At 21.4% G+C, this 21,639-nt stretch overlaps 1 protein-coding gene across 5 annotated transcripts in view; it reads left to right on the top strand.

Moving 5' to 3' along the window:
- Nucleotides 1–21,639, top strand: part of LOC145256707 (vitamin D3 hydroxylase-associated protein-like) — a 181,992-nt gene that overhangs the window by 123,800 nt on the left and 36,553 nt on the right. For all 5 annotated transcript variants that reach the window (XM_080115598.1, XM_080115596.1, XM_080115599.1 and 2 more), the window contains one exon: nucleotides 4,096–4,221. In XM_080115598.1, coding sequence (XP_079971724.1) covers nucleotides 4,096–4,221 — 126 coding nt within the window. The remainder of the gene's footprint in view (nucleotides 1–4,095; nucleotides 4,222–21,639) is intronic.

Genomic DNA, 21,639 nt, shown 5'->3' with positions numbered 1-21,639 from the left:
ACCGATCACGTAGATTTTTACAAATCTCAGTACCCTGTATATCAAATTTCGAGTCTGTAGACTAAAAATTGACAGTTATTTCGTAGGGAAATGTACACAGACACACACACACACACACACACTTTCAATTTTTTAGATATATAGATTTAAAATTTGAGTCTGACAGAATGACATAATTATATTGCAAACCGATATATTAAACAAACGAACTTCAAAGAGACAAATGAACACATAAGTAAAAACAATTTGTATTAGAAAACATTTATTATTCCACGTCTTTTTTTACAGACCTGACGACTGAGGTTCGCTCTTAATAAAAATTGTTTTTTATAGTCTTAATTTTGACTTCCTTTTTCATAAAAAGCTAAAAAAAAATCAAGAAAGAAAAAAAATTTAATTTTATTTTTTCATTAATTTCTTTCTGTGCAAAGCAATTCTTTCAAACTTACTCTGTTTCCAAAATGTTTTTATTTTATTCCCCTCCCCCTTCATTCATTTTCCTCCGCATCCTGGCAAGTATTAAAATAAACCATTTATAATATTTATTTATGGATTTATTTACTTATCATTTCTTTTCTATCGGTAAATGAATTCCATTTAAAAAAAAAACTGTAAAAGTCACGTTAAAGGTAATTAAGTTGGAAAGTAAGTAAAAATTTACCCTTTTTACTTTTATACGATTTCTGATCACTTTGAAAAAGGTGTGTGTGTGTTTTAAAAATGTTTTTTAACTGCTATAATCTCATTTATATATATATATATATATATATATATATATATATATATATATATATATAACAACGTGAGTATTCATATCGTGGGTTTGTATTACTGTACACATAGATTCGAAAAAATAGTCAAAAACAAATATATAAATAAATGTTATCAAAGGCAAGATAAGTTACTTTTCTACCTAACTGGGTATATTTTTTGTGTTTTTATTCAATGTAATATATTTATTCAGCTCGAAAAACATACAGTGTTTACCGATGTGTTGGAAAATTCAAGATGGCGTCTCACACCCTCTTTAACACCGTAAGTTTGGGAAAAGGTGTTATAAATATAAAAAACTATACAAAATACTAATAAAAACCCGCCGAATATATGGCAACCTATGTCACGGTAACATATATTGAGCGAGTTTTTAACAGTATTTTAACAGGGCACATCTTAAAAACTGACCCATTAATTTTCCTGAAGTAAAAACTATATAGTTTTTAAACTTTTAAAACTGTACATTATAAAAAGAAAACTGTTCGAGTGATTTTTTTTTTTTTACATGGGTGTCACCACTTATCAAGGCCCAGAGGCCACTCAAGGATAAGGGTTAATAGGTATACATTAGTCATTGTGATTTTAGCATAGTAATCAGTGGGAATTCTGTAACTTGGATTACTTGAAAAAGAAAACTGGTCGAATGATTGAAAATGAAAACAAAATAACAATGTAAATATATTGATAAGAAAAAAACAAAAACAAACGAAGTTTCCGTTTCAGGAACCCGAGTTTAATTTTATGTCGTAATCATTCAACTCGTTAGCGGTTTTATTCAGCGATTAGGGATAACCATACGACATATCTAAATACCAAAGCGATTTTAAAAAAATTTTTTTTTTTTATTAAAACTAAACCTGTTTAGGTTTAATGAACCAATTTTTTTAAAGCCAACACTTTAGTTATTTTGAGAGCGTGCAACTGCACCCGAAAGGTTGATTAGGAAACTCCAAATCCTTTTATGACTCGAAAAAAAAAAAGGGCTTTTTATCGGCTTAAATGATAAACTAATGTTAAATATTAGTATTTAATATAATGAGATATCAATCTACACAATTTGCCATCGATTCTGAAATAAAATGAAATCCTGACATTGTGATCAATTTTGCAGGTGTTATGTGCCAAATATTGAAATAAGAATGTTTAAATTCAATTATTGTAATTTAAGTCTTTAATTTTAAAGTCGATTTTATTTATAAAATATCTTTTTAGAAATCAATCTCAAAAACAATCTGAACAATAAATCTCTTTTGTTATGGCTAAGTTTTTGTCAAGGGTAGAAATTATAATAGACAAGTATTCATCCATGATGACATTTTACCGATTTCCTGGTTTACAGGTATTCTTGCTAAATTTCTTCGAAAGAATTGACATAAACAATACTTCAACTAAATACGTATATTTCATGCAATAATGACTTTTGTTTCTTCTGACTTTTCCTAAACTAAACATAAAACATCGGTTAGGGTTAGTTTAACATTCTGTAAAAGTACCTTCCGTTTTTTTTTTTTTTTTTTTGTACTTCTGCAGAGAAGGTAAAAAACCGATAAAAACTGGATATATTTTTTGTGTTTTTATTCAATTTAACATGTTTATTCAGCTCGAAAAGAATACAGTGTTTACCGATGTGTTGGAAAATTCAAGATGGCGTCTCACATATTCTTTAACACCGTAAGTTTGGGAAAAGGTGTTATAAATAAAAAACTATACAAAATACTATTAAAAACCCGCCGAATATATGTCAACCTATGTCACGGTAACATATATTGAGCGAGTTTTTAACAGTATTTTAACCGGTTTTTTATTTATTACACCTTTTTCCAAACTTACCGTGTTAAAGAGAGAATCGGCCGTCATCTTGAATTTTCCAATACATCGGTAAACACTGTATGCTTTTCGAGCTGAATAAACATGTTAAATTGAATAAAAACACGAAAAATATATCCAGTTTGGTAGAAAAGTAATTTATCTTGCCTTTGATAACATTTATTTGTTATATATTTGTTTTTTGGCAACTTATTCGAATCTATGTGTACAGTAATACAAACCCGAAATGAATTTAAGACCACGAGTGAAATGAGAAAATGAAGAAAATCACATTTACTGTGTGTGTTTACTGTTTAGTTAAGTCAGCGGGTTTGGTTGCCATAACAACGTGATGGTAGTGAACGTATGTGTGTGCGTGTGTGCGCGTTTCGTGTAGTTTAGTTTCGTATAATAGTTTCGTATAATAGTTTCGTATTTTTTTAATTTGTAAATAACAAGTTATTAAAAAATTAAACCCTTCCAAGATGGACAATAAATAAAGCCATAATATTTTATGGTAAAGGTAAGAGCGTAGAAACGATTGTTTTTTAGGAGATGTGATTATTGGATTAACCAATCAGAAATCGTCTGTGGCACACACATCTCTGTTTTTATAGATATATATATAGGTCGAGGTAATTAGTTAAAGAAATTTAATATAATGTGATATATAGATAGATAGATTAAATGTTAAATAGATTTTGTAAATAGTACAGTTGAAAGGATTAGAATATTTCCAATATGTAATAAGGTCGAGGTAATTAGTTAAAGAGATTTAATATAATGTGATATGCAAATGAGCATAAGTCATTCGATATGGGGGTGGTTTGTAGAATAGTATATAAAGAAATTAGGCAAAGATTCTTATGTCTCCTATAACAGAAACATCCTAAAATGGGTTCTAATGTTTCTCTACCAGGAGAGATCTACCCTCTTACCTCCTTTATATTTCGTTGATGATGGAGAGCTGTACACACAGACAGAAACACACGAACCCTATTACTTTATAAAAATATAGAAAATAAATTTTATAAATCAATATATTTATAAATAATTCTTTAAAACTAACCTTTTTTTGCTAAGAGTATTAATTTAAAAAAAAAAAATAAAAACCAGGAAAGAATCCATTTTGTCAGTAAGTAATTTAGGTGATTATAATAGGATTTTTCAAATAACTATTTATTATTTTAAATCAAGCTAAATAAGTTTCTCTACATTTTAAGTGATTTAGCTACCCTCCTCCAAAGTAAGTTATATTTATATATATCCAAAGTAAGTTATATTTATATATATCCAAAGTAAGTTATATTTATACAATGAGAAATATAGAAATCAATTTAACAGATTTCATCAAAAAATATTTAAATAACAATAAAAATGACTTTTACATACAACATATGAGAAAACAATGTAAGAAAGTTACTTTTGTTTTTTTGCATTTTTCTTTTCTATTCTTCTCTTTATTCTTTTTATTTCATATAATGTTTAATTTCTGTTTGTGATTATGATTTTTAGTTATTGGAAAGCAAAGAAAAATTGTGCATTGGATATTATCTGACAGATGGGGTTATGACACCTAGTCCTGCTAGTGAGAGAGCAGTACTACTTGTCAAAAAGGTGTTAGAAGCAAAAGGACATACAGTAAGACTAAATCTTTTTCTCTCTTTCTTTGTACATAACACGTGTGCTATAAACATGTTTTACTGATTCTACTTGATTTATCTGTAAATGATATGCACTTCTTATTGATGTAGACACACAGAATGCAAAATGAGATAATATCTCTCTTCACAGGAATTCTGTGCATCTTTCCTTGGACACACAGATTAGAAAATAAGATGTCCCTCTTAACACATGGATTCTATGCATCTCTTCCTAGGACACACAGAATAAAAATGAGATAATGTCTCTTTTCACAGGGGTTCTATGCATTTCTTCCTGTCCATTAATAAATAGCAAAAAAAAAAAAAAATGGATTATAGAATGAATGATTGGCGTTGTCTCAAAGGAACGTGAATAACAAAACTATGCAATTCTTTTGGTCTTGAGGGCTAAGCAAGATCAGTTCCCAGTCTAAAGATATATCTTCTGATCACCAGCCACCCCTTCGGTCTTCCTTATTTGTGAGCATACATTAGTTTTTTCATGTCAGATTCCCAGTCAAAGAAGGGCACTTTATGTTCTGTATCTCCTTTAAATTTAATCACTTTTAAATTTAATCACTTTTAAATGGTCATTTCTTTTTGTATTACTAGCATTTACTGCCATTCTTTGTTTTATCCAATCATGCATAGTTGTGTTATTTACGTTCCTTTGAGACAACGCCAATCATTCATTCAATAATCCAATTTTTTTTTTTTTTTTTGCTATATATTAATACATAAGCAATTAATTCAGATAAGGAGGCAGCTCCTCAAAACAGTAAAAACACATAAAAACAAACAGCACCAACTCTGTCCAATCACGACTATGACCAGATACAGAAATAAGTCTAGGATGAAACTTCTCATTCATAGGCAACATGAGCTGGGTCAAATTAATGACATTGCAAAGGTTGTTGTAAAGAAGGTGAGTTTCCTCTACTGTGCTAGAAAATTACTCATACTTGAGAGCATCCAGTATCTTTACAAAACCAGCATTTGCCCATGTATAGAGTATTGTTGCCACATCTGAGCTGGGGCAGCCACCTTAGTTTCTCCCTTTTGGACAAAGTTCCTCCCCCAAAAGTCGCCAATCTCATAGGCTCCACACTGTCAAATAAGCTCTAGGTCCTGTCCTATCACTGCAATGTTTCATCCCTGGGCTTATTTTACAAGTATTTTAATGGAATGTGCTCTGATGAACTCTTCACACTTGTACTCCCTCAACACTTAGCAACAAAATCCCACCCCTTCACTATAGAAGGAAAGTTTTCTACTCTAATAGCTTCTTCTCTCAGCTAAACCTTAAAATTTCCTTCCCGTTACCTGCTTCCCTGACTGTACTGACATGCATAAGTTTAAATGTAATGTAAACTAATATCTCACTCATCTCCTTGCATAATCTCAAATAGTAGCCCCTTATGTCCAAGTGGCGATATACCTTGTTTAGGGTGAACATAAGTAAAAACAAACAGTCAAAGGTGAAAATTATTCATATTTTTATCAAGTTAAAAAATCAGGATCATATTCTCACAACAGACACTAATTAGATTGAATCGGTAACATCTAGCAACATCCTCAATTTGAACAGGATTTTTATAGCGGCAGGACAATATATAATAGTTTGTTTCTCACCCATAACTCTTACTTCTACCTTAAGTTATTCAATTTTCAGCAACCAAAAAAGATGTTCTCCTACATACAGTGTCTTGAATTCCTAAATTAGTCACCTATCTGGTATTGATCAGTCTCAACGTTGCTTAACACTAGCGATCGAACAAGAATTGGTGTGTCAACATGATTATGCCTCATATATCTCCCTGCAAGAGTTGCAAAAACTCATCTCCCCCAACGGGGATGTACATGCGACTGGGGACCGCTTGTGAATTTCATGCTCCCGTAGAACCATGAAACTTCTTCCTTTGGAGGAAGCCGATTAAACTTGCATAGGGTTAGTGTCGTTTAAAAAAAAAAAAAAAAAAGTCTGTAATCTACTAGGTCCTTCACTCCAACTCCTGCCTCATCACTGCAATGTTGCATCCTTGTACTTTTATGTGCTCTGGTGCCCCCTTAATGCAAATACACTTAACTAGCCTGACAATCAGCTAAATCCCATCTATTCACTGTAGAGACCCTCAATTGCCAGAGGAATTTCTACCGTAATATAATGTGAACAAGTGCCTTACTGAACAAATTTGTTTCTTAATTCACAGTGGCCTTATGTGAGGTAAATTAAAGTAAAAAAATACAGGAATAAAAACTCATGATATCATAGGTTGCATGAGTTTTTGTTGTAGCAACCATGGTTACAAGCAGCAGCAAGACTTTTCAGATCTTTGGTTTATAAGCAAAACAGAAATCAGTACTGATTGCTACAAATTTTCAACTTTTCTTTTGGCTTGTCCAATCAGAGGTCATTTTTGAAAGAATTTCCTCTTTCTTGGTCAGGATACGGTACTGAGAACATCTGAACAGGCTTGAACCAATCCCCAAACTTCTCTCTTGGGGTGCAATGGACCCCTCCCTCATCCCGGGGATTTGGCCCTGGGTTTGCCTTTGTCAAAGAGTATTCATCATGGCTCCCACTGTACCCTGACTTCAACACACATATAACAATACCGTTACCTGCACCATTCCCACCGGGTACACTGGGTGTCCTTAACCTCGTCGGATTCCACCCGATGTGACAGGTGTTCTCTCGATCGTACCTCGTCCCATTACAAGTTGGCCTGTTGATCGTCTCTATCCACTGTGTTTTCATGGTGGGGCACTTTGCCTCTCAAGCGAATTGTCTCCTACCCTGTGTAAGTAGTCTCCGGGTACATCAATCACTCTGTTAGTTCTTGCGGCTTGCTGCAAAATGAAGAGTCCTCACCTCAAAAACAGAACTCCGGTTTATAACAATAACAAACTATTTATTGATTTCATTGCTTTATGACAGCTACTGTCTAAATTGAGGTGACTGACTATAGCAGTGAAACGATGTAAGACCAGACTAGTAAAGTCACAGATTTCCCATTAACACAGGCTAGTTAACATCATAACATCAGGCCCTGAGGGCTCTCAAATCGTGAGCGCTTGGCCAACCCAGCCATTCCGTTTTCTGGCTACGACTCTTCTCTTTTTAGAATTCCTTTTTCTAAATCCAACCCCTTTTTCCCCACCTCTTCTTCAGAGAGTGGTTACAAACCCCTTTCTTTCTTCCTCTTAGAACTTACCCTTCGTCTTGTCCACTCAGCACCTCTCTCTCTCCATTTTATCCTACTAATTTGCACTGAGGTTTTTACTTATTATCAAGTTAGGAGTGATTAGTCATTCCAAGTCGAACAATGCTTGGTGGCGACCTTTATCCTTGACCCTCATTCTAAGTTGTCAGCCTTAATCAGCTAAGGGTCTGGATCTCTTCAGACCTCTCAACAGAGGTTTTAAAAACAACCTTTCATGTTAACAGATATATAACGACAATGAGATAAAAAACAATTATTATTTGTTTTATTTTCTCTTTCTGACAAAATCCCATAGACATTTCTGTTTGTCCCAATCAGACATCAACACCCCCCCTCTTCTGCCCTCTCTTCCTCTATCCCGTCCAGTCAAACACCCCCTCTTCTGCCCTCTCTTCCTCTATCCCGTCCAGTCAAACACCCCCTCTTCTGCCCTCTCTTCCTCTATCCCGTCCAGTCAAACACCCCCTCTTCTGCCCTCTCTTCCTCTATCCCGTCCAGTCAAACACCCCCTCTTCTGCCCTCTCTTCCTCTATCCCGTCCAGTCAAACACCCCCTCTTCTGCCCTCTCTTCCTCTATCCCGTCCGGTCAAACACCCCCTCTTCTGCCCTCTCTTCCTCTATCCCGTCCAGTCAAACACCCCCTCTTCTGCCCTCTCTTCCTCTATCCCGTCCAGTCAAACACCCCCTCTTCTGCCCTCTCTTCCTCTATCCCGTCCGGTCAAACACCCCTCTCACCGCAATATGCACCTCGCTGCATGCATTCATAACACCAATTAGTGTCATACACATACATGATCTCCTTTCTCTTCTAACAAGGCTTCTTAAACTTTTTAACCACTGTTCATACTCATAAATTCATTCTACTATTAACATTTTGTTAATGAAGATGAGTTAATAAAGTTGTTTTAATGAGCATTTTTGCCAAAATTAATTATGAAAAATACCCAAGTTGTCCCATGGACAAAAGAAATTATGCAAGATTTTTTATAGAAAAGTTTCATATAGTTTCCAAAGTTGCACCAATTCAAAGAAATAACCAATGGAGTAATGAAAATAGTCGATTTTATTTAAACTATGAATAAAGTTTAGAATTTTTAAATTGAATTATACATGGATGTGGATACTCAACATGCCATTTATTATAACATACATTTATTACTATATACATTTATTATTATATGCATTTATTATTATATGCATTTATTATATGCATTTATTATTATATTCATTTATTATTATATGCATTTATTATTATATGCATTTATTATTATATGCATTTATTATTATATTCATTTATTATTAGATTAATTTATTATTATATGCATTTATTATTATATGCATTTATTATTATATGCATTTATTATTATATTCATTTATTATTATATGCATTTATTATTATATGCATTTATTATTATATGCATTTATTATTATATTCATTTATTATTATATTCATTTATTATTATATGCATTTATTATTATATTCATTTATTATTATATTCATTTATTATTATATGCATTTATTATTATATTCATTTATTATTATATTCATTTATTATTATATGCATTTATTATTATATGCATTTATTATTATATGCATTTATTATTATATGCATTTATTATTATATTCATTTATTATTATATGCATTTATTAGTATATTCATTTATTATTATATGCATTTACTATTATATTCATTTATTATTATATTCATTTATTATTATATTCATTTATTATTATATGCATTTATTATTATATGCATTTATTAGTATATTCATTTATTATTATATTCATTTATTATTATATTCATTTATTATTATATGCATTTATTATTATATTCATTTATTATTATATTCATTTATTATTATATTCATTTATTATTATATTCATTTATTATTATATCCATTTATTATTATATCCATTTATTATTTTATCCATTTATTATTATATGCATTTATTATTATATCCATTTATTATTGTATTCATTTATTATTATATGCATTTATTATTATATTCATGTATTATTATATGCATTTATTATTATATGCATTTATTATTATATGCATTTATTATTATATTCATTTATTATTATATTCATTTATTATATGCATTTATTATATTCATTTATTATTATATGCATTTATTATTATATGCATTTATAATTATATGCATTTATTATATGCATTTATTATTATATTCATTTATTATTATATTCATTTATTATTATATTCATTTATTATTATATTCATTTATTATTATATGCATTTATTATATGCATTTATTATTATATTCATTTATTATTATATTCATTTATTATTATATTCATTTATTATTATATGCATTTATTATTATATGCATTTATTATTATATGCATTTATTATTATATTCATTTATTATTATATTCATTTATTATTATATGAATTTATTATTATATGAATGTATTATTATATCCATTTATTATTATATGCATTTATTATTATATTCATTTATTATTATATACATTTATTATTTTATTCATTTATTATTATATGCATTTATTATTATATGCATTTATTATTATATACATTTATTATTATATACATTTATTATTATATGCATTTATTATTATATGCATTTATTATTATATTCATTTATTATTATATTCATTTATTATTATATTCATTTATTATTATATTCATTTATTATTATATGCATTTACTATTATATTGATTTATTATTATATTCATTTATTATTATATGCATTTATTATTATATGCATTTATTATTATATGCATTTATTATTATATTCATTTATTATTATATTCATTTATTATTATATTCATTTATTATTATATACATTTATTATTATATGCATTTATTATTATATGCATTTATTATTATATTCATTTATTATTATATTCATTTATTATTATATTGATTTATTATTATATTGATTTATTATTATATTCATTTATTATTATATTCATTTATTATTATATTCATTTATTATTATATGCATTTATTATTATATGCATTTACTATTATATGCATTTATTATTATATTCATTTATTATTATATTCATTTATTATTATATGCATTTATTATTATATGCATTTATTATATGCATTTATTATTATATTCATTTATTATTATATGCATTTATTATATGCATTTATTATATGCATTTATTATTATATTCATTTATTATTATATGCATTTATTATTATATTAATTTTTTATTATATTCATTTATTATTATATGCATTAATTATTATATGCATTTATTATTATATTCATTTATTATTATATTCATTTATTATTATATGCATTTATTATTATATGCATTTATTATTATATGCATTTATTATTATATTCATTTATTATTATATGCATTTATTATTATATTCATTTATTATTATATGCATTTATTATTATATGCATTTATTATTATATTCATTTATTATTTTATGCATTTATTATTATATTCATTTATAATTATATTCATTTATTATTATATTCATTTATTATTATATGCATTTATTATTATATGCATTTATTATTATATTCATTTATTATTATATGCATTTATTATTATATCCATTTATTATTATATTCATTTATTATTATATTCATTTATTATTATATTCATTTATTATTATATTCATTTATTATTATATCCATGTATTATTATATTCATTCATTATTATATTCAGTTATTAATATATTAAGTTATTATTATATGCATTTATTATTATATTCATTTATTATTATATGCATTTATTATTATATGCATTTATTATTATATCCATTTATTATTATATTCATTTATTATTATATGCATTTATTATTATATGCATTTATTATTATATTCATTTATTATTATATTCATTTATTATTATATTCATTTATTATTATATGCATTTATTATTATATTCATTTATTATTATATTCATTTATCATTATATTCATTTATTATTATATTCATTTATTATTATATCCATTTATTATTATATCCATTTATTATTTTATCCATTTATTATTATATGCATTTATTATTGTATCCATTTATTATTGTATTCATTTATTATTATATGCATTTATTATTATATTCATGTATTATTATATGCATTTATTATTATATGCATTTATTATTATATGCATTTATTATTATATTCATTTATTATTATATTCATTTATTATATGCATTTATTATATTCATTTATTATATGCATTTATTATTATATGCATTTATAATTATATGCATTTATTATATGCATTTATTATTATATTCATTTATTATTATATTCATTTATTATTATATTCATTTATTATTATATTCATTTATTATTATATGCATTTATTATATGCATTTATTATTATATTCATTTATTATTATATTCATTTATTATTATATTCATTTATTATTATATGCATTTATTATTATATGCATTTATTATTATATGCATTTATTATTATATTCATTTATTATTATATTCATTTATTATTATATGAATTTATTATTATATGAATGTATTATTATATCCATTTATTATTATATGCATTTATTATTATATTCATTTATTATTATATACATTTATTATTTTATTCATTTATTATTATATGCATTTATTATTATATGCATTTATTATTATATACATTTATTATTATATACATTTATTATTATATGCATTTATTATTATATGCATTTATTATTATATTCATTTATTATTATATTGATTTATTATTATATTCATTTATTATTATATTCATTTATTATTATATTCATTTATTATTATATGCATTTATTATTATATGCATTTACTATTATATGCATTTATTATTATATTCATTTATTATTATATTCATTTATTATTATATGCATTTATTATTATATGCATTTATTATATGCATTTATTATTATATTCATTTATTATTATATGCATTTATTATATGCATTTATTATATGCATTTATTATTATATTCATTTATTATTATATGCATTTATTATTATATTCATTTTTTATTATATGCATTTATTATTATATGCATTAATTATTATATGCATTTATTATTATATTCATTTATTATTATATTCATTTATTATTATATGCATTTATTATTATATGCATTTATTATTATATGCATTTATTATTATATGCATTTATTATTATATGCATTTATTATTATATGCATTTATTATTATATGCATTTATTATTATATTCATTTATTATTATATGCATTTATTATTATATTCATTTATTATTATATGCATTTATTATTATATTCATTTATTATTTTATGCATTTATTATTATATTCATTTATTATTTTATGCATTTATTATTATATTCATTTATAATTATATTCATTTATTATTATATCCATTTATTATTATATTCATTTATTATTATATTCATTTATTATTATATTCATTTATTATTATATCCATGTATTATTATATTCATTCATTATAATATTCAGTTATTAATATATTAAGTTATTATTATATGCATTAATTATTATATTCATTTATTATTATATGCATTTATTATTATATGCATTTATTATTATATCCATTTATTATTATATTCATTTATTATTATATTCATTTATTATTATATTCATTTATTATTATATTCATTTATTATTATATTCATTTATTATTATATTCATTTATGATTATATGCATTTATTATTATATTCATTTATTATTATATTCAGTTATTATTATATGCATTTATTATTATATGCATTTATTATTATATTCATTTATTATTATATCCATTTATTATTATATTCATTTATTATTATATTCATTTATTATTATATTCATTTATTATTATATCCATTTATTATTATATTCATTTATTATTATATGCATTTATTATTATATGCATTTATTATTATATGCATTTATTATTATATTCATTAATTATTATATGCATTTAATATTATATTCATTTATTTTTATATGCATTTATTATATTCATTTTTTATTATATGCATTTATTATTATATGAATTTATTATTATATGCATTTATTATATGCATTTATTATTACATTCATTTATTATTACATGCATTTATTATTATATGCATTTATATGCATTTATTATTATATGCATTTATTATTGTATTCATTTATTATTATATTCATTTATTATTATATTCATGTATAATTATATTCATTTTTTATTATATGCATTTATTATTATATTCATTTATTATTATATTCACTTATTATTATATGCATTTATTATTATATTCATTTATTATTATATTCATTTATTATTATATCCATTTATTATTATATCCATTTATTATTATATCCATTTATTATTATATCCATTTATTATTATATCCATTTATTATTATATGCATTTATTATATGCATATATTATTATATGCATTTATTATGATGTAAATTTATTATTATATGCATTTATTATTATATTCATTTATTATTATATTCATTTATTATTATATGCATTTATTATTATATGCATTTATTATTATATTCATTTATTATTATATGCATTTATTATTATATTCATTTATTATTATATGCATTTATTATTATATGCATTTATTATTATATGCATTTATTATTATATGCATTTATTATATGCATGTATTATTATATGCATGTATTATTATATGCATTTATTATTATATGCATTTATTATTATGTAAATTTATTATTTTATGCATTTATTATTATATTCATTTATTATTATATTCATTTATTATTATATTCATTTATTATTATATTCATTTATTATTATATGCATTTATTATATGCATTTATTATTATATTCATTTATTATTATATTCATTTATTATTATATTCATTTATTATTATATTCATTTATTATTATATTCATTTATTATTATATGCATTTATTATTATATTCATTTATTATTATATTCAGTTTTTATTATATGCATTTATTATTATATTCATTTATTATTATATACATTTATTATTATATTCATTTATTATTATATGCATTTATTGTTATATACATTTATTATTATATTCATTTATTATTATATGCATTTATTATTATATGCATTTATTATTATATGCATTTATTATTATATACATTTATAATTATATTCATTTATTATTATATTCATTTATTATTATATTCATTAATTATTATATACATTTATTATTATATTCATTTATTATTATATGCATTTATTATTATATTCATTTATTATTATATACATTTATTATTATATGCATTTATTATTATATGCATTTATTATTATATGCATTTATTATTATATGCATTTATTATGATATTCATTTATTATTATATTCATATATTATTATATACATTTATTATTATATTCATTTATTATTATATGCATTTATTATTATATACATGTATTATTATATACATTTATTATTATATTCATTTATTATTATATGCATTTATTATTATTACATTAATTATTATATTCATTTATTATTATATTCATTTATTATTATATTCATTTATTATTATATGCATTTATTATTATATACATTTATTATTATATTCATTTATTATTATATGCATTTATTATTATATTCATTTATTATTATATTCATTTATTATTATATCCATTTATTATTATATTCATTTATTATTATATCCATTTATTATTATATCCATTTATTATTATATCCATTTATTATTATATCCATTTATTATTATATGCATTTATTATATGCATATATTATTATATGCATTTATTATTATGTAAATTTATTATTATATGCATTTATTATTATATTCATTTATTATTATATTCATTTATTATTATATGCATTTATTATTATATGCATTTATTATTATATTCATTTATTATTATATGCATTTATTATTATATTCATTTATTATTATATGCATTTATTATTATATGCATTTATTATTATATGCATTTATTATTATATGCATTTATTATATGCATGTATTATTATATGCATTTATTATTATATGCATTTATTATTATGTAAATTTATTATTTTATGCATTTATTATTATATTCATTTATTATTATATTCATTTATTATTATATTCATTTATTATTATATTCATTTATTATTATATGCATTTATTATATGCATTTATTATTATATTCATTTATTATTATATTCATTTATTATTATATTCATTTATTATTATATTCATTTATTATTATATGCATTTATTATTATATGCATTTATTATTATATTCATTTATTATTATATTCAGTTTTTATTATATGCATTTATTATTATATGCATTTATTATTATATACATTTATTATTATATTCATTTATTATTATATGCATTTATTGTTATATACATTTATTATTATATTCATTTATTATTATATTCATTTATTATTATATGCATTTATTATTATATGCATTTATTATTATATACATTTATAATTATATTCATTTATTATTATATTCATTTATTATTATATTCATTTATTATTATATACATTTATTATTATATTCATTTATTATTATATGCATTTATTATTATATTCATTTATTATTATATACATTTATTATTATATGCATTTATTATTATATGCATTTATTATTATATGCATTTATTATTATATGCATTTATTATGATATTCATTTATTATTATATTCATATATTATTATATACATTTATTATTATATTCATTTATTATTATATGCATTTATTATTATATACATGTATTTTTATATACATTTATTATTATATTCATTTATTATTATATGCATTTATTATTATTACATTTATTATTATATTCATTTATTATTATATTCATTTATTATTATATTCATTTATTATTATATGCATTTATTATTATATACATTTATTATTATATTCATTTATTATTATATGCATTTATTATTATATGCATTTATTATTATATGCATTTATTATTATATTCATTTATTATTATATTCATTTATTATTATATTCATTTATTATTATATGCATTTATTATTATTATATACATGTATTATTATATACATTTATTATTATATACATTTATTATTATATTCATGTATTATTATATACATTTATAATTATATTCATTTATTATTATATGCATTTATTATTATATACATTTATTATTATATTCATTTATTATATTCATTTATTATTATATGCATTTATTATTATATTCATTTATTATTATATGCATTTATTATTATATGCATTTATTATTATATACATTTATTATTATATACATTTATTATTATATTCATTTATTATTATAAGCATTTATTATTATATACATTTATTATTTTATTCATTTATTATTATATGCATTTATTATTATATACATTTATTATTATATTCATTTATTATTATATACATTTATTATTATAATCATTTATTATTATATGCATTTTTTACTATATGCATTTATTATTATATTCATTTATTATTATATGCATTTATTAGTATATGCATTTATTATTATATTCAGTTATTATTATATTCATTTATTATTATATGCATTTATTATTATATCCATTTATTATTATATTCATTTATTATTATATGCATTTATTATTATATGCATTTATTATTATATGCATTTATTATTATATGCATTTATTATTATATGCATTTATTATTATATGCATTTATTATTATATGCATTTATTATTATATTCATTTATTATTATATTCATTTATTATTATATGCATTTATTATTATATTCATTTATTATTATATTCATTTATTATTATATTCATTTATTATTATATGCATTTATTATTATATGCATTTATTATATGCATTTATTAGTATATGCATTTATTATTATATTCATTTATTATTATATTCATTTATTATTATATGCATTTATTATTATATGCATTTATTATTATATGCATTTATTATTATATTCATTTATTATTATATGCACTTATTATTATATTCATTTATTATTATATGCATTTATTATTATATTCATTTATTATTATATTCATTTATTATTATATGCATTTATTATTATATTCATTTATTATTATATTCATTTATTATTATATGCATTTATTATTATATTCATTTATTATTATATGCATTTATTATTATATGCATTTATTATTATATGCATTTATTATTATATTCATTTATTATTATATGCATTTATTATTATATTCATTTATTATTATATTCATTTATTATTATATGCATTTATTATTATATGCATTTATTATTATATTCATTTAATATTATATGCATTTATTATTATAAGCATTTATTATTATATTCCTTTATTATTATATTCATTTATTATTATATGCATTTATTATTATATTCATTTATTATTATATTCATTTATTATTATATTCATTTATTATTATATTCATTTATTATTGTATTCATTTATTATTATATTCATTTATTATTATATTCATTTATTATTATATTCATTTATTATTATATCCATTTATTATTATATTCATTTATTATTATATCCATTTATTATTATATTCATTTATTATTATATGCAGTTATTATTATATTCATTTATTATTATATTCATTTATTATTGTATGCATTTATTGTTATATGCATTTATTGTTATATTCATTTATTATTATATTCATTTATTATTATATTCATTTATTATTATATGCATTTATTATTATATGCATTTATTATTATATTCATTTATTATTATATTCATTTATTATTATATGCATTTATTATTATATCCATTTATTATTATATGCATTTATTATTATATTCATTTATTATTATATTCATTTATTATTATATGCATTTATTATTATATTTATTTATTATTATATTCATTTATTATTATATGCATTTATTATTATATTCATTTATTACTATATTCATTTATTATTATATGCATTTATTATTATATTCATTTATTATTATATGCATTTATTATTATATTCATTTATTATTATATTCATTTATTATTATATTCATTTATTATTTTATGCATTTATTATTATATTCAGTTATTATTATATTCATTTATTATTATATGCATTTATTATTATATTCATTTATTATTATATTCATTTATTATTATATTCATATATTATTATATGCATTTATTATTATATTCATTTATTATTATATCCATTTATTATTATATGCATTTATTATTATATGCATTTATTATTATATGCATTTATTATTATATCCATTTATTATTATATCCATTTATTATAATATTCATTTATTATTATATGCATTTATTATTATATTCATTTATTATTATATTCATTTATTATTATATCCATTTATTATTATATGCATTTTTTATTATATGCATTTATTATTATATGCATTTATTATTATATGCATTTATTATTATATTCATTTATTACTATATTCATTTATTATTATATTCATTTATTATTATATTCATTTATTATTATATTCATTTATTATTATATTCATTTATTATTATATGCATTTATTATTACATATATGTATTATTATATTATTATTATATGCATTTATTATTATATGCATTTATTATTATATGCATTTATTATTATGTAAATTTATTATTATATGCATTTATTATTATATTCATTTATTATTATATTCATTTATTATTATATTCATTTATTATTATATGCATTTATTATTATATGCATTTATTATTATATGCATTTATTATTATATTCATTTATTATTATATGCATTTATTATTATATGCATTTATTATATTCATTTATTATTATATTCATTTATTATTATATTCATTTATTATTATATTCATTTATTATTATATTCATTTGTTATTATATTCATTTATTATTATATGCATTTATTATTATATTCATTTATTATTATATGCATTTATTATTATATGCATTTAGTATTATATGCATTTATTATTATATTCATTTATTATTATATGCATTTATTATTATATGCATTTATTATTATATTCATTTATTATTATATTCATTTTTTATTATATGCATTTATTATTATATTCATTTATTATTATATTCATTTATTATTATATTCATTTATTATTATATTCATTTATTATTATATGCATTTATTATTATATTCATTTATTATTATATTCATTTATTATTATATGCATTTATTATTATATAAATTTATTATTATGTGCATAATATTGCGAAGTCTGATATTTCGTACAAAAGGGGGAGAGATGATAGGTAAAATATTAGGTATACGACGACTTACGATAGCAACATTTGGAGCGAAATAATTGTGCGCGATATGAGAAAATGTGTAGGAGAAAAATGATAGTCAGTGACCTGTGTGGTGGAGTATGAATATAGTTTTAACGACGAAGGTTTTACTTTTTCGACACTTCTATTGTATGCATCATCCTTATTTAAACACATGAAATCTGTTAATGTATACATTGTAATATATTTTTATATTATTGGTTTCTTATTTATTCATACTATCTCTCTCTATATATATATATACACATATATATATATATAAACATATACATTTATAAAGTAAAACATTTATTTTAATATATATTTTAATCAGGAATTAAATAACGTTTTAGAATGTGTTTCTTGTTTAATGAAAACTAGCGGGGGTACCCGGCCTTGCCTGGGTGTTTGGAGAGTGTGGTGGTGGTGGTGGTTGGGGGGGGTGTAAATCAAAACAAAATGGAAAATAAAGAATAAGCAAACGATGTTAAAACTTCTTTAAAAAATCGGACAAACAAAAAAAATACATGATGGAAAAATTTTTAAAAAAATAAAAAAACGAAAAAATGGCATAAATAACCCTGTTTCAATATTAAAACTTTAAAAATCGAAAAAAATATATATATGACATCTCTGCTCAAAATGCAATCTGAAGATAACAACGCTGCTACCATGCTGACTGGTCTATGACCGCGTCAGCGAAATTGGGTCCGTCACCTCTGTCGAAAGTTTTAGGCAGATATACAAACATGCATACATACATTTGAACAGATTTTTGCCCTTTATATTATAGACTAGCTTGGGTGCCCAGCATTGTCTGGGTGTTTGTTGGTGGGTGTTGAGCAAAAAAATTTTAAAGTGTTAATAGGCAGGCTTGAACCCATACTGCGAAGGAGGAAAAGAAAGTGAAAAAAAAAAGTGACACGTTAGCTGTAGCCAGCGCACATTGCCAAACCGGAAGTGATGTAGGTTCAAATTAAGGTTAGTCGAAAATAGCGACGGAAAAAGTGACCCCTCCCTGTAGAAAAGTGCCCAGTTGAGAGTGAAGGAATTAATGTTTTTGGCCAATTTTTTTATATTTATTGTACTAAGGGTCAAGCTTCAAAATGATAACTGATCTCATTAAAATTTGTTGCCTCTGACTCCGCATCATGCACCTAAATTCTCATGAAAATTTAATTCCTTTTTGCCTTATGTTTTTTTAAGGAACATTATTTCCTCAGTCCAGAAAGACTCTCATTTAATTCCAGAATCAAAAACAAACTTTACCATTGTGACGACAAAGCACACATACAAAAAAAAAAATGATGCTTTCTTTAATAAATTTTTGTATTAAATGTTAATATTGCTAATTATTGACATCTTTTCTTTTTTTGTTGTTAAGGGTTGGGAGATATTTATCTATTCTCACGCCACGGCTGTGATACCAGGCATCGGTGAATATCAACCAATTCCTTACGATGTGTAAATCTTTTTACTATAAGGAAACTTTTATGCAGCTATATATAAAAGATTGGGAAGCTTTAATCTAATCTGGACTCTGAAGAAAGCTGGAGAATACAGCAGCTAAAAACTATAAAATATATAAGTAATATTTAATATTACTCATGTTGAAAAGATATCATTCTGCCAGCCATTGTTCATTGATATTCTTGTGTTGATGGATCTGGCACATGTGTTAGAAAACAAAGATAAAAGGAAACATTGACGATTTATTTTTTAGTTTATTGGTGGCTAGGCATTAAAGGCAGGTTTAAGACATGTAGATACATGAAAACCAGTAAGAAAAAAAATGAATTCTAAGTAAGAAATACAATGTTTCATTATGATACAAAAATACACAAATTGTTAGAGAAACAAAATAAGTGTTTGACTGGATGAAAATATAGTTATTGTTATGACTCGCAAATAGCCATAAGAAGAAGAGAACAACGGATAACAGTTAAAACATGTATTACATGAAAACAACGGAAAAGTTACAAATGGAAAGCGTTGGTAATTCACTGAGTATGT

This window comes from Euprymna scolopes, chromosome 3 (assembly GCF_053919585.1).
Source record: "Euprymna scolopes isolate OS-2025 chromosome 3, ASM5391958v1, whole genome shotgun sequence".
Classification (NCBI taxonomy): domain Eukaryota; kingdom Metazoa; phylum Mollusca; class Cephalopoda; order Sepiida; family Sepiolidae; genus Euprymna; species Euprymna scolopes.
Note: the sequence above shows the minus strand (reverse complement) of the source record. Positions and strands in the feature narration are given on the sequence as shown.